This window comes from Balearica regulorum, chromosome 4 (genome assembly GCF_011004875.1).
Source record: "Balearica regulorum gibbericeps isolate bBalReg1 chromosome 4, bBalReg1.pri, whole genome shotgun sequence".
Taxonomy (NCBI): Eukaryota; Metazoa; Chordata; class Aves; order Gruiformes; family Gruidae; genus Balearica; species Balearica regulorum.
Genome location: NC_046187.1, coordinates 2,245,740 through 2,260,846, shown reverse-complemented (window position 1 = coordinate 2,260,846; position 15,107 = coordinate 2,245,740). Strand labels below are relative to the sequence as shown.

Here is a 15,107-nt window from a genome sequence, read left to right as displayed (position 1 = left end):
AGAGAAAGCTCAGTTTAAATACTCAGGTATTTTCCCTGGAAGAAGATAGATGAAATCTTCTTGCAAGTATCTAGTCGAACACCATGGTTTACATCAAGCTCGGTTCTCATCCTTACTAATCATGAGGGTAACTGAAAAAGCACATGCTGAGTAACATATTTATTCAGATTCTCCTTGATTATCAGATTACAGTTAGAACAACACTACATTTGCCACAGAAGATCAAATCACTGTTTGTGTCTAGCTGGATGCAGTCAGAGCACACAGACACAGCATTTTCATGTGGTTTTCACTGATCAGTAAGATGATCTAAAGTGTTTTAGATTTACTTCTCATCTCATACACACTTACCATATCAGGTTTGGTTTGTTTTGTTATTTTTCAAACAAGAACCTAATTAATTTGTTGGGCAAAGCGAACCATGCATAGCAACCATGTCTTTGAGCGCTAGAACTAGCAGAGTTCAACTTCAAGCTCTCATTTTTATTTATGCATTTAAGGAGGAAAACACACTTCCCTCTCTTTTTCAACAGCCAACTGATCCTTCAGTCGTGAACGAACCCGTCACTGAACTTGGCTGAGTTAACCCACAGGAAAGTAAAAAGAACGGCAGTCTCCTAATGCATCCTCATAAATACAGTTTCCTGCTCTTGGATTGTTAACTTTATAGCATAACTACGGAGCCAGCGGCCAAGTTTCCCAACCCGAGACGGGACTGGAAGAGGGTAGGAGCCCCAACTCTTAATAAATCTCTGCAGCATATGAATCAGCGAATAATGACCCATTCCAGCAGCTAGCCCAAGGTAAAATTTTCACACGGCACCTCTGCAATTCCCCGCTGCTAAAAACAGACAGTATTTTTCTGAGTAGGTTTAACTAAGCCTGTGGCAAGATCATAAGAGCACTAGTAGGGCATTGCGAGGGTCATAAACATGAGCAACAAGTACCTTACTGTCGAGCTTCTTCATGGTGACCAAGTCTAGGGACTTCAGCGAGTGGCCGGTTGGTGCAATGAAATATAGGCAGGCATGAATTCTCGTGTCGTGGTAATTGAACAGGGATCGTTTGATCTTCAGCTCTTCTTGCAAGTAGGCTTCAAACTGCGCATCGATGTATTCTACTATAGGCTTGTAGCTGAAGAAAGAAAACATGGCACAGAGAAAACCAGGGCCTTCACCGCTTGGACAGTACAGGTCACTGCTCGACACTCGGGAAGCTTCATGGGTGCTCTGCACATAATGGGATGAGCGCTGCTCTTGGGACCCTCCCCGCCCAACCTACAGCCCCTCCTCAGCAAGTCTGTGTTTCCACTGGGTGCACAGGGAGAGTATTACGGACATAGTAACAAGATAAAGTGGCAGAGACCCCGGTCATTATGCACATGGAAACCACACAAGGCTGCTACCGTGAAGAGAACGTATTTTGCAGTCTCTCCGATTAAAGTCTCAGCTGCTGCTCTGTCAACATCATTGAAAATCATCTGATACGAGAAAATTCAAACATGAAACCGCCACCTACCCTAGCTTGTTTGTGATCTTAAGAGGGAAGGGAGATTCACAAGGGGATAAAAGGAACTTTTCAGGAACTGAAGCCTGCTAGCAAAGCTCAGGAGACAACTGCATTGTTTGCGTACATCTGGGGGGACCATTATGTTGAAGGACAAAAGTTTGTGCAGTGTTACATGCCTGGATCTGACTAACTGTGCCTCTGGAAAGGGAACTTTTCCATTTGTTCCTCCCTCCACCAAGGGCAGCCTCAGGACCTCCAGCCCAAGGAAGCTCTAAGGAGGGCACTGAGACCAAGGCACCAAGACAACAGTGCCACTGCCCTCAGCACTGGATTCACAGCAGTGCTAATGCCCTCTCCGGAAAGCAGTTGTGAGGAGGAAACAGGCCATCAGTAGTTTTCAGGTCATCCAAAAACCTCCTTCGGACAGCCAGCCAGCAAGGCTCCAGTCGGGCCCCTCTGCTCCAGATGCCAGGGCAGCTGTTTGAGCAGTTGCTCAAAACCCTCAGCGAAGCCCAGCAGACTCTTGCTTGGTTTACCAAGCGAGCACTATAGCAGAAGACAGCCAGTGCTGCGTGAGAGCTGCCCACACCAGAGACCCATAAGACAGTACTGAGCACTGCTTGTTAATTTGCAGGCACAAAAGCTATCGTGAATATCACTAGGCGGGTTTGTAACACGACTGCTGCTCCAGTTTCGTTGCTTTTGGAAATCCTGTCTGACCATGAGACCCCAAAAACCTCAGACACAGGCGCGTTGCAGAGAAAGGGGCAAGGCTTTACATCGGGAGATCCTATTAGAGAAGATGCCACAAAAAGCAGAGCAAAAAAAAGGACTGGGAGGACTCAAACAAGCAGCACAGAGAAACTCCCGCTCACTGGAACCATCTGTGTCAGGACACAGCAGGACAAGAGCTGTCCCTAAGCACTGCTGCCCTGTCACCGCCCCTATCTCCAACTGCCCGAGAGGGAAATTGGAGGGGCTTCACCACCAATACTGCCGCCTCTTCTTCTCCACCAAATGCAGCAAATGCAAAGGGACCCGGCAGTAAGAAGCTGCAGAGCATCCCCGCTCTGAGCGCCTGCTCCTCCTCCGAGCAGCTTCTGTTCTCGCCCGAGAGCATACGGCAGCGTCTGACGTGCAGAGCTCTCCCTCCAGCCAGCACGTGCCCCTCTCTGGTTTGGCTCTGTAGCATTAGTTAGGAGCAGGAGCCGCAAAGCAGGGGCGAAAGGTGCGTTTTGGTGTCAGGTCAAGCAGCAAGGAAGCGTTACAGAAATAAAAAAGCATTGTAAAATCTTTTTAAAAAACTCTACGGAGTTTTCCTTATGGACCAGGAAGCAGAACCCGCTCAATCTCCATGCTAACGGGGATCTTGGTGGAAACTTCCATGTCGGGCTTGTATTTTCAAAGAGCTTAGGCTGTCTATCTGCCCGGTGCCCTAATAGCGCTTGGTCAGCGCACGCGCTGCCGGCCAGCGTGCCCTCGCTTGGCAAGGTGCAGAGAGGAGGGTCGCAAGCAACCCTCCAGAGAGAGCTGGGATTACTGCCACGAGGGAACATATGGCTCTAACGTACAGGAAAAGCATTAATTGGCTCACTGGTCACGATCACAGAATGACTAGTTTTAACGCTACAGCAAAAGTCCACGTGGATGGACGCAAGGGATCGAGTAGGCTACCCAGAATATTTACGTCATGCACACAACATGAAAATCAGCACCTAAGTGCAACGTTAAAGTAAAACCCCCTTCGACTTGAACAACGCAGGATGGTGTGAACAGGAACTACCAAGTGAGTTCCATCTCCCTAAAAGATGCAACGTAATTGCAATTTGACCTCCTGCTTTCAAATATTTACAGGTTTCAACTCAAACAGAGACTTCCACTAAGTTGCAGAGAGACAAGGAGGACCGAACCACAGCTTCAGTTCTGTAGCCTAGCTGATCTGTTTGTTCCTCAGTTTCTCCTCAGTTCTACGCGTCTCACGGGGTGAGCGATGCTAGCTGCCACGCCTGGATCGGGAAACACCCCCCGTACAGCGAGGGACCTACTCCCCACACGCGGTCAGGCCTTTCTGATCTCGGAGCACATCGGCGCAAGGATTCCTTCTCCTGACAGAAATAAATTTACCTGTCATCTTTGTTAATCTGATCGCCAAATCCAACCGTGTCGACAATAGTCAGCTTCAGACGGACGTTGCTCTCCTGGAGCTCGTAACTCCTGGCTTTCAATCTCACGCCAGGCTCGTTGTGTGTCGCAGGTTCGCTTTCAAACTTGGTATTGAACAGAGTGTCCATCAACGTCGACTTGCCAATGCCGGTTTCGCCTGAGCGGACAAAGGCAACGTTAGTATGGCCCGACTGCTTTTCCTCATCTCCTTCTCCGGCACGTTTGCCAGGCTAAGGAGTTATTCCATGTGGGTAGCGCTGGAATTAGACTATGTACGCGTAGCTAAGCAAAATAATCCCCGCAGGAACAGCTGTCTTTTGAGACGGTCCCCATCTTTACCAATCCCCCAGGACCGAACCAGGGATTTGACGGGCCTTGGGAGGTGACAGCAGCTCCGGCTTCTGCTGCTGGGCTCCGACTAATTTCCTCCGCAGGTGATGCCGCCCGGGTCTCTGCAGCACACGTCACAGACATACCCGATCAAAGCGCCACATGCTGGGGATGGGAATCCGAAACGAGCCCCCACTACGCGAAAGCTGCTACCCTGGCAGACATCGAGATAAACCAAAGGCTTTCAGAGCTAGAAGGCATCACCCGCAGGTGAAGAGCTAGGCTGCTGTGCTGGGAATGGCAACAGAAATTTGCAGGCTGGGTTTTTAAGGGAGGTGTACCGCAATCACAGGCAAGGACATCAAAACGGGCATCACCAGAGATACTATGCACTACTGACCTCAGGGATTTTTCACTATTTGGAGGAAAAAAAGGGGTTTATTTCACACACACACACAAAAGGCGCACAGTCTTTTCCAGTAATACTACTGTTAACATTTCCCATGGGAAACAGAGGAATTGGAGAGGACAGGCTGAGGCTTATGAGACTCCCTAAAGTGAAGGTACTAAACTGAATGGGGGTGGAATTTAAAAAAAAAAATTAAAATGACAGTTTTAAGAACTGTTAACTTAGACATTTGTCAAATGATCCCCCCCTTCTTGGAGGAGGGAAAGGACTCCTTCCATCACGAACCAGCAAACGCCTGCTGCTGTTAGAACCCTGACGCTGGACTTGCTACGCTGGCAGTGCAAGAGAGAGAAATATTCATTCCTCTCCCATAAAAGCATTTGCTTCCAGCGGTCTTCAGCTGTTGCCCATGGTTTTTACACTGGTACGACCTTACGGTGATGCAGGCTCCCTCCTGCTTGATGGCATAAATAGTCCCAACCTCTCCCACCTTGCGAGTAACATCTGTATTCAGGACAGCAAGAAGCTGTTCTTACTCGACAAATACTTAGTTCCCTTTTTAATAGTGTAGGCGAAGTCCTAGTTCTGGTATGACCTTCTTTGTAAATTCTCTCAACTCCAAATTTGATTCCCAAGAAGATATCTGATTCTCTACATGCTTTTATGCCTTTTTTTTTCCCAGCTCAGCTTCCATTCCTTTTCCAAGAGAATCACAAAAAACCCATAGTGAAACTCGGACAATGAAAATTTGAGACAGGGAAGTACATAACAAGTTTTTAAAAACCTGAAATAGCACGCTGTTTAAATACCAACTTTTAAAACTATTACAGGTTGACTAATCCCCAGTGCAATTAGTAACATGGATGAAAGCATTAGCCTAAATCCCATTTTTAAGTCTGAAGTGTTTGCTTAGCAATTACACTCTCAAACTGTTACCGCTACCCGCGCTGCGAGCAGGGGTGGGCTGAGGTAACATCCTGAAGTGGTTCCAACCAAAGAGATGCCGGGATTTGGGACAGACCTCCTGGACTGCAGTGGGCAGCCTCTGGCATTCACAGGTCGGTCTTGTGAGGGGTCCTATCCCAAGCTCTTAACACACACCCCCCACCCCCCCAAATCTGAAGTAGAAGTGAATAGTAGAAAAGCAAAGAAAAATATCAGGTGGAAGAGGGGAACCTGCATCTGGGAGTGCCCTCAAGCATCTCTCTAGGCTGTACGCAGCTCTGCTAGCACGAAAAATCTCTCTTTCAAGATACGCAAAACCCCTACTTAGAATACCTCAGAAAACCATATAGTATCTGTGTCCACAGAAACAAATACCACTACTCAGCAACTACCTGTTGCTCTGTGATACTCGACAGTTCATTTTGCTGGCTTTGACTTTGACCGTTTCCATGTGGCTACCTACAGTCCAGGACCATAATTGAGCAGAGATATGCTTGTAGCAGCATTCCTACCCTGGGAAGTTGCAGGACATAAAGCAAGCTTTTAAAAAAGAATGAACAAATCAAAGAAAGGGAGGACAGAAAGTATACATGACACTATAGCTCAAAATCTAGGCCCACACAGAGCGCAACCCGCATGCAAAGATCAGTCCTAAACGGATGGGGCAGACCATCTATCTCTGAAGTTACGTATTTTAGTGAGATCCTGACGCGAACGCAGCGCTGCTGCATGCTGTGCTAGATGAGCTTTGCAGCATTTTATCTATGCCCACCACAATTAAAAGCCTCACGTTACAATGCTGAAGTTAATTGTGTCCTTCCTCAAAACACAGTTTCAAGAGTTAAAAGTTTTGGGGTTTTTTTGTTTGTTTGGGGTTTTTCTTGTTGTTTGTTTTTTTTTTTTTTAAAGGAAGAGATTGCTACTCCTTGGACAACTGCAGTAATTTGTGTGAAATTATCATTTGGGCTGGAAAATGGTTGATCAGCACATTTTACAAGAGAGAGGAGCTGGACCAAATTGCTATGTTAATGGAAACATACCAAGTCATGCTAAGAGAGGAATATTTACTGCAAGAGAAAAAGGCAATTAATTTATGCCATTTTGATCAAAGAGCTGCCTGCTAATCAGGATGTTCCCTGCTGAATTTTAAAAGGTTTCATGCTGCTAGGAGAGTCACGTGAGAGTCGGTAGCTTGAGTGTGCAGAAGTACGACTATTCTCTTATCTCGTTCTTCGACATGCAAAGCTACAGGAAGGAGTCTAGTTTGTGTGCCAGATTTCTTTTCAGACAGCTCACCCTGCACTGCAGACAGAAATTCTCTACTTGCTGTAGAAAAATCACGGACAGAAGGTTGTGGGGTTTTTCCAGCTAATTAATGTAGCTAATTAGAAGGGACAATACTCCCTTCCTGCAGGCTTAAATGAACAGTGAATGGAAAGATAATGCTTGTAGACCGCTCTGCCAAACTAAGAGTAAAACCCACCATGTTTTGTCAATTTTCAGAACCACAGTCTGGGATACTCTTGAAGAGATCCACCAATAGGTCAATGCTGCTCTGGCACACAGCTCCCTAGGGCCAAGCAACGGATTTCCAACTGCGTGGTATCCATAGAGCACCTAGACGGCAGGTATCTCTCCACGGCTAAGAGGAGGAGTTGCCTCCCCATATTTCACCCTCTGAACAATTTGGGAAAAGACAGTAACCCAGGCTATAAAACCAACTTGCAGCATGCAGATTAAATACAGCAGAGAACAGGTGACAGGCTTTGTTCTCAAGTACATCATTTGGAGACTAAAAACGGCATCGTTTCCAAGTGCAGAAACTAAGAATATAACAAGACAGGCAGGCAAAGCCTGGAAGGGAAGGAATGCAATCTACTGAGAAACAGCCTCCGCACCCAACCCAGAGGAAGGCAGATTTAAGTTAACATTCTTTTAAAAACACATTAGGTTCCCAAGTTAGCTTAGTTTCCTTATGGGCAGCCCTTGGGGAAAGCAGAACTGCAGGACCATCAAAAGGGTAGACAGGAACAACTAGAAGTTTCCACATTTTGACTTGGGGGACACGGTAGAGGAAAGGAAAAGGGATACTAGATTTTACCCTGGAGCAGCCCTGAGAAGAAACTGTCACTTCCCCACCACTACGGTCCCCGCTGGCTCAGGTCTTAGCATTCACAAGAGGGAGGAGGTGATGATTTGTGGCTGCGCAGCACCCCTTGGCGTGAGCTGACCGCCCAGAGGCGCAGGGTGACTTACCCACGCAGAGGATGTTGAAGCAGAAGCCCTGCGACGTCGACTTGTTGACCAGCTGATCGGGGAGGCTGTCGAAGCCCACATGGCCAGAGAGGGACAGGTTCCTAAGGTCATCGCTCTGTAAGACCAAGAAGAAGAGCATTTAACAGGGTTGCAACACCTTTGTCAGAGAAGGCGGCTGTGCCTAGTCCTGTCAGAACCGTGTAACGATCTTTTCGGGACACAGGATCTTTCTGTCTCGCGTTTGCTTCCCGAACGTGCTCTCCTTTTACTCCTATCCAGCTCTCCGTTGCGGGGCTTAGGAGCTAATACGTCCCCAACCCACCCCACAGCATGCAAACACCACCAGACTGTTTCTCCATGCCTGCGACTAATAAACCAGGATTCTGTACCAATTCGCAATACCCGAACATTGTTTCCGAGGCCTTAGCATCACATATCCCTAGGGTTACCCAAAGATTACTTAGGCAGACACCTGGAAGAGACACAGTGAAACAGTCATAGCTGCAAGCAGACCCATGCCTGTTTAAATAGCGAAGCAGCTGAGCCTGCCGCCTCCGTGTCCACCGTCCAGCCCTATGGCGGAAACCAGCCAACCTCCCCTCCCAAGACTCCCCCAGCAGCGTGGGAGCTTCCCCAAACCACTCAGTGAGGCCGGCTCTCCCAAACAGCACGTGAAAGGGTGACACAGGTTCCTGTGTAGTCCTGGTCGCAGCTCCAAAATCTATTCCTGATAGAAACCTGTGTAGGCAAGCAGAGAGCCGAGCTCGCGCGCTCCTTGGCTCCGTCTGCCAAAGGGAGGGGGCAGCTCTCCCAGAGTTGCTCTATCCTCCCAGTAGTTCAAGGGACATGTGACACTCTTCCACTTTTCCTGCAACCCTTCAGCACGGCCACAGCAGGACACAGCTGAGATGGCAACGCCACACCTCTAAAGCCAGCTAAATCTCTTTCCAGCTTTTACAAGCCTTGAGCGGAAGGGAAAAAAGCACACACGCTGCTCTGCGGATGCCTTGGTTTACAAATAACCTCATCCGACACGAGGTGAGAAAGCAGGGCGCCGTTCCCGGTGTTTCCTGCATGACCTACAAAGCCCGCCATGCTGCTCCTCCACGTCTTCGGCAGGAAAAAAAGCCGGGCCAGGCACTCCAGAGGTGCGAGTCACCCCCCCCCCCGCCCCGACCCGCTCTCCTCCTCCAGGCTGCCCGAGGGCTTGAGCCCGTAACATCAAACGCCCCGTGGCCATTTAGTGGAGGGTAACGGGGCAGCACAGACCTCTCAGAAGGGAGGTTTGAAACAACTCCAAGGTTATATTTAGGACTTTTCCACAACAGCTGTACAGTAATTCACAGAGAGGCTTGCAAAAAGCCGCCAGCCCGGTTATCTCTTCCCTGGCAAATTGCAGTTATGCCAACATCCTGAGCACAGATTAAAAAATAAGAAAAACCTCCTCAGCAGCCCTGCTGTTATTTCACACAATGTTTTTCTCCAAACATTTGTTGTCTTTAGCTTAAGATACTAACCTTTCTCCAAACCCAAACATTTCCAGTAGATTCACTCCACCTAGGCTATACCGTTGAGTTAAACTACAGCTGTGGGCAGCCTCAGCCCAGTTTCAAGATGTTGGAAGCACCAGCTTCCTTTTCCACAAAATCAGCAGGCTTTGGACCAGACACGGAAAAAAAGACATTCTTTGGTTGTTAAAATAAGAACCAAAAGCAGAGGAGGACTTCCCGCTCTCTGCAAAATTGCTGAGCATCCCCCGCTTCCCGCCTCAAAACATACAGACCAACCACCGATTGCAGGAGGAAGATACATCTGGGCCGAGCGTTGATGAAAATACCACTCGGACTTAAAGGAAAAAAACCACAGCAACTCTCTGAAAAAGGCAACATGTCAAAGTAAAAACGTCCAAGTCTGTGCCATCACCGTACCTAAGAGGAACTGAGCAGGAGCAAACAGCTCCTTTTGCCATGCTGGCACACACAGCTTGACACCTGAGCCTTTTTTTAAGCATGCAAAGCAGGCTGGTCTGAAGGCTTAACGCCAATACACCAGACTGTTCACCCCTCCAAATCCTGGACAGCTATTCACCGTACCTCAGAAGCTTAAGGTGATGAAGAGATGCTGCCACCTTCACTCAGGCTGGGTAAAAAAAAAAAACAAACCAAACCATAAAAGAGACCATCACCTCATTTACCCGCATCAGTGATTTTCCGGGAAAAGCCCCAGGCAATGGAAGGAGACCTGGGATTTATGCATTATATGCATGGGTTAAATTAAATATTTGTAACATTAGTATTTTTAAAACGCCAGTGGGCTTGGGTTTATGACTAAGTGAAGGGAGTTCGGAACAGATCCCAGAAAGCAGTAGGTGCCCATGACTCACAAGCTTCACAGAAAGCGGTGGGTGTTGAACATCTCTCAGCACAGCACCAATATCTCCTTCCCAGATATATTTTGGGAAAGCAAGTACTGCCTCATCATCAGTTACTCAGCAGGAACAGGAGTTAGACTCCTCTCTCATCTGTGTCATTTTTTGCTGCATACCTGCTGTGGTTTAGTTCTCTCTCCTTTCTTTGTTTTGGTTTTTTTTTTCCTGCAAGCGGCAAACATCAACAGTGGAAGAAAAAAACCCTATCTCTCCACTTTTCAATGCCAAGTATTTTTCATGAGCCGTGCTGTGTAACAGGAGGCAGAAGGGTAGCCTGATATCTGCCCGAAACTCCACAACACTCGGGAAGAGCCCAGAGGCCGAAGGCACGGGCAGAAGTGAAACGCAAACCCAAGTCTCCATCTCCCTCAGTATTGCCCAGGCTGCAGCGCATCTCCTTGAGGAAAATCCGTGCACGTCTGCAGAAGTATTACAGATGTGCATTTTGGACAAGGCAGGAGAGCCAAAGGGACTAGAGTTTCTAAATATCTCCCTCCACGTGCATGTGAAAGCATCGTGCGACAGCCGGTTCCAGTGCCTGCAGATGGACTCGGGGAGTCGGCACTTTTGGGGGGAGACGCAGGCTGCCCCTCTCTGAAGGGAAGGATTAAAGGGACGCGTACACGCCGCACAACCTCTTCCCACTCGCGTCAAGCCTCTGCTCTTGCTCTCACCCTCTTCGAGCGGGTAGCTTACTCCTGCTCAGTAACTACAGGGGCACTGAGACAAGGAGAAAAAACCCTGCCCGCTTCGCTCTGCTCTCCCCACAGCAGAGGTTCGGACAGCAGGCTGGAAGGTGCAGGACCCCCCACGAGGCTCCACGGTCCCCTTAGCCAAGGCACAGGTCTGCCAAGGACGCCAATCGGCAAAACCACAACGAGCAACGTTACCAATTAGCCCAATTGCACTGGATTGGGCGGTTCTGGCTTTATTAGCCCAACAGTGCTAGTCTTTAGCCCTCGGGCTGCCTGGGGAGGGGGCGAGGACCAAAACCACTGCAAACTCAAGAGTCCCTCACAAGCTCAGGTTTTATCCACACGGATACCTCTGCTGGAAAGCAACAAGCATGATTGCTCAGTGTATAATCAGCACAACAGGCAAGTGATTCACGCGTTCAGTCTGGCAAAACAGAAGTGTTTTAAAAACAAAGGGGTGCTAAGTCAGATGGCCACGCTGCTCTGGCTGTGAATCGCTGTGACAAGCTCCCGAGAAGAGTCAGTGGGTTTTGATCTCAAGTGAGTCAACCCATTGTTAACTGGGCACCTCCGGCTGAAGAGCGGTCAAAGGTTGACGTAGGCAAAGGCTCCTGCCTCACGGAGACAAGCCCAGGCCCCTGTGAGCACCCACCAAGCCAGGGGAGCTATGCTAGCAGCACTGATTTATTCCTCCTGCCACAGGGCTCTTCCAGAGGAAGGCAGCAGTGCTGCCCAGCCGCTTCACCCCAAGTGGAAAGACGTATCTTCATCCTGCCTCACCAACTTCTTCCCAAGGGGATTCCTCGTTTTCCCCTCAGAAGATGAACAGAGCTCCACACGCCTTTGAGTTCAGCACAACTCCTCTCTTTCCCCGATGCTGCCCCTAAATACAGGGCTGGACTAAAACAACTCCTCAGCTGTCACAGTAACGCAGTCTTAAGAGACGCCTTATTAACACACACACTAGTTGCTCTACGTGGAAGCACCGACCTCTTCCGAGCATGCTAAAAGAATAACTTTGCCAAGCACCTCTCCTCGCTTGCAGCTTCAGGAGCGATGGATGAAACCAGCATGCGTAAAACTGTAGCCCCATAGGCTTCTATAGAGATCAGCCACTTTGCAACAGATACACTACTAGACTTGGGCGTCTGGATGTTCTCAGATGTCAAAGACTTTAAGACATCTCAAGAGCGCTCTTGATTTTTAAACTCTTCTTTAAGACGCAGTCATGTCTCCTTCACCGAATCCCGCATTATAGGGCAAACGTTCCCTCCCTCTTCACATACCATCCGTGTGAGCAGGAAGCTATTCTAAACCTCCAGAGTTATACGCTAACCCATACAAAAACCATAGAGTAACGTGAACAAATAAGCGCTTGTTTATTGGCAAAGATGCTGATCCCTTTACTTTTCTTTGCAGAGTGACCTACAAGGCATCCCACACTTGATACTTCTTGGGTCAACAACAATCTTTCAGATGCTGTTATCGCAGCTGCTGGTTTTAACTCTAGCAGGGGAAGGGAAGGGGTAAGTAAAACAGACGAGTCTCCAAAGGCAGAGCGTCTACTATGTACCATCACTATAAAGAGAGTAATTGCCAGGACTCTATGTCCTAGTGCTCTTAATTTTAATGGGGGGAAAAAAATGCCTTGCAAAAGACAAGAAAGGGCTTGCAATCCCATCAAGTCTACTTTGGATCAGGGTTTCTTCATACATAGCCTCTGGTGACAAAGGTTTTATAGGTCAAGCAACGCTGTAATGGGTGCTCTGTGGCCAACAGCGCGTTTGCCTGGATGTAATTCAGTGACGCTTTATAAAACAGTTTGGCTGACGAGGCACGTGCAAGGAGAGACTCGCTTCATTCCTTCTAAGCCACGGTGGCTTGGCAGAGCTAGCAAGAATAAGGGGAAACATTTTCCTCACTGGAGTCAGCAACAGTATGCCTGTGTGCAGATGGGGAGGTGGATATAAAGGTGAGTCCCGTGATTAGAAACGCATCGCTTCTCCAGAGGTTTTTTGTCGCCCAACAGGGGGCACGAAGGCTTGAGATAACAGATCTGACCACGGTCGTACGCTTCAGAAGGTGACCGGTAGCTGATCTAAGATAAAGCAAAGTTGCTCTTCTCTTGGGTAGAAAGAGTGACTCCCAAAAGGCTGAGTAAAGAGGGTCCACAAGGCCACCTGCATTTATGGCCTCGGTCTGCTCTCCTCGCTCAGGAGTCAACCATGTTGACAGCTCTTGCCTCAACCCACGCAAGGTCCTGGCTGAGCCCCTTCTGCTTTAAGGCTGCCGGCAAAACATTCCCCTGCCGCCCCTCCTGTCCCATTGCTCCTGGCAGCTGGGGGTCAGCTTCACACGGCCTCCAAAGAGTTAAACAAAACAAAAACAAGCCTCAAATTCAGAGGGGAAAAAAGCTGGTATGCAAAATATTGAGCTCAACCACAAATATGAAGCAAGCGTTTAGCTATTTGAGGCCACACGACTTTGGAGGCACCTTTAAGATATTCTGAAAGCTTTTATTGTTGTCAGCAACTCGGGCCAGCTACATTTTTGCCCCATTACTAGGTGCACGTTCCCACGTTTCTGAAGTAATCTTAGATGCTGCATCCAAAGCCAGCGACCTCAGAGATACTTGAGGCCGCTCAGACAAAAAGGTGGCTCAGAAAAGAGCAGCGAGCACCAAAGCAGAGAGCGGCTGGCAAGAGACGGATCTATCGTACCCTCTCCCTACGGTAAGCCTGAGAGCTGGGGTCCCTGCCGCCAGGGCACGAACTATTCCCTGAGCCTATGCCAGCACCAAGCTCACTGTTTAAGTTCCTTGAAACAGCACCCACAAACTCTGTCCTTTCCTTATACAGACTTAAGTGATGGTTAAACCCTTAATTCTTGGACAAGGGAACTCAAGTGCAATAATACAGGAGAAAAAAATAAAAGAAAGAACGACCCCTTTCCCCTCCTTGCTGTAGCTAGTACAGTCACACCACAAGAAAACGGTGCAGAGCAATCAGTTAATCAAGAAAGGAAGGACTTCTTTGTTGTCTGAGGCTAGGATAACCATCAGTGTCACCAGCAGAGGAGGGGGAGTTCCTGTCTCCGTGCTTCTGCTGCTCTCTGTCTGCAGACTCGGGCAGATGTCTCTGCAAGCTACTGCGGTCTGGGAGGTCGTCTTGGTTTTTTTTTTATCCCCTTTCTTTTTTTTCCCCCTTCTCTCTCAACAGGGAGGGCAGACCTCTTTGGAAGACATATCCTCATTCTGTAGATTAATGTGTCAAGCAAGCCATGAAGATTGATCTCAGAGGTAGGAAGCCACACATGTAATACCTCCCACCCTGCCACCAACCCCTCGCTGCTGCAGCTATTGCCCCCAAGGGCTGGACCTCAGTAAACTACCTTGTTCTTCCTGGATAAGAGCTGGCAGCAGCTGGAGCTGCTTAGGGGCGCACAGCTTCTCAACAGAGCACGCTTCATTCACCAGGTCCCCTGCCCCAGCCCTCCAGCAATGTCTAAAACACAATAGCAAGGAGCCAGGTCTCCCTACTCCAGTCAACAAAGCGTTATGCCACAGTTGGCTCCCTTGCTCCGTAACCATGGAGGTCACAGGGAACACAAAAAGGCTCCTCTTCAACATGCTGGTTTTTCCTTTTAGTCATGGAGAATCAGGATAGCAGAAAAAGTTGTTTTGTGGGAGGAAAGCTGGAAGCAATTTAGCCAAAAAAGCACCCAGCAGCAGCAGACAGGGAAGGGTAGGTGTGGGTGCTGCCCCTCCTCATGCAGAATATTGCTCTACAGATACATGAGATTTTATCTGGGGAAGCACCGGCCAAAGGAAGAGATCCTCCTGAGGAGACACGCTCAGAGACTGGGTGACGCTGGACACGCTCACATTAGCGCAGGCAGTAACACAGAAGCGACAGAGAAGGAAACATCCTCTCCCCAAGCCTGGCTCCCTAAAAGAATCGCAGGATAACGCCGGGGCCAGCGAGCTGGCATCGCGAGCCAGCCCCTGCCCACGCGCAGCCCACGCAGGCCACGTCCGTCAGAGCAAAACCCCCGCCCCAAGCCCAGCTCCTGCCGCACGGGTGCACCGTGGGGTGGGAAGCACAAGGCCCATCTCCCTGACATCGAGCACCAAATATCCTGGTTGCCAGCGGCTCGCAATTGCGAGCTGCAGCCCCTGCCACGCGGCAAGGATGCGCTCCCTGCGGCCGACAGAGCCGCCGCTGTTCCCGCGCCTCCAAGGCACTCTGGCAGGGCGGCGAGGGGAATTGCTTACATTGGCACGCTGCAGCAACTCAGCAGGAGGATGGAGAAAAAGGATACAGTCACATTCTTCTGGGAAGAGGAAAGTCAGCAAAATCTGACAATTCAGAAG

General features: G+C 49.1%; 1 protein-coding gene across 4 annotated transcripts in view; it reads right to left on the bottom strand.

The window, feature by feature from the left end:
- SEPTIN11 (septin 11) overlaps positions 1 to 15,107 on the bottom strand; it is a 57,758-nt gene that overhangs the window by 20,700 nt on the left and 21,951 nt on the right. For 3 of the 4 annotated variants that reach the window (XM_075750899.1, XM_075750898.1, XM_075750897.1), the window contains exons 2-4: positions 7,613 to 7,727; positions 3,634 to 3,829; positions 948 to 1,134 (exon numbers count right to left, since the gene is read on the bottom strand). In XM_075750899.1, the coding sequence (XP_075607014.1) occupies positions 948 to 1,134; positions 3,634 to 3,829; positions 7,613 to 7,727 (498 nt within the window). Of the gene's footprint in view, positions 1 to 947; positions 1,135 to 3,633; positions 3,830 to 7,612; positions 7,728 to 15,008; positions 15,028 to 15,107 lie in introns of those variants that run through there. The other variant, XM_075750901.1, reaches the window with a different exon arrangement.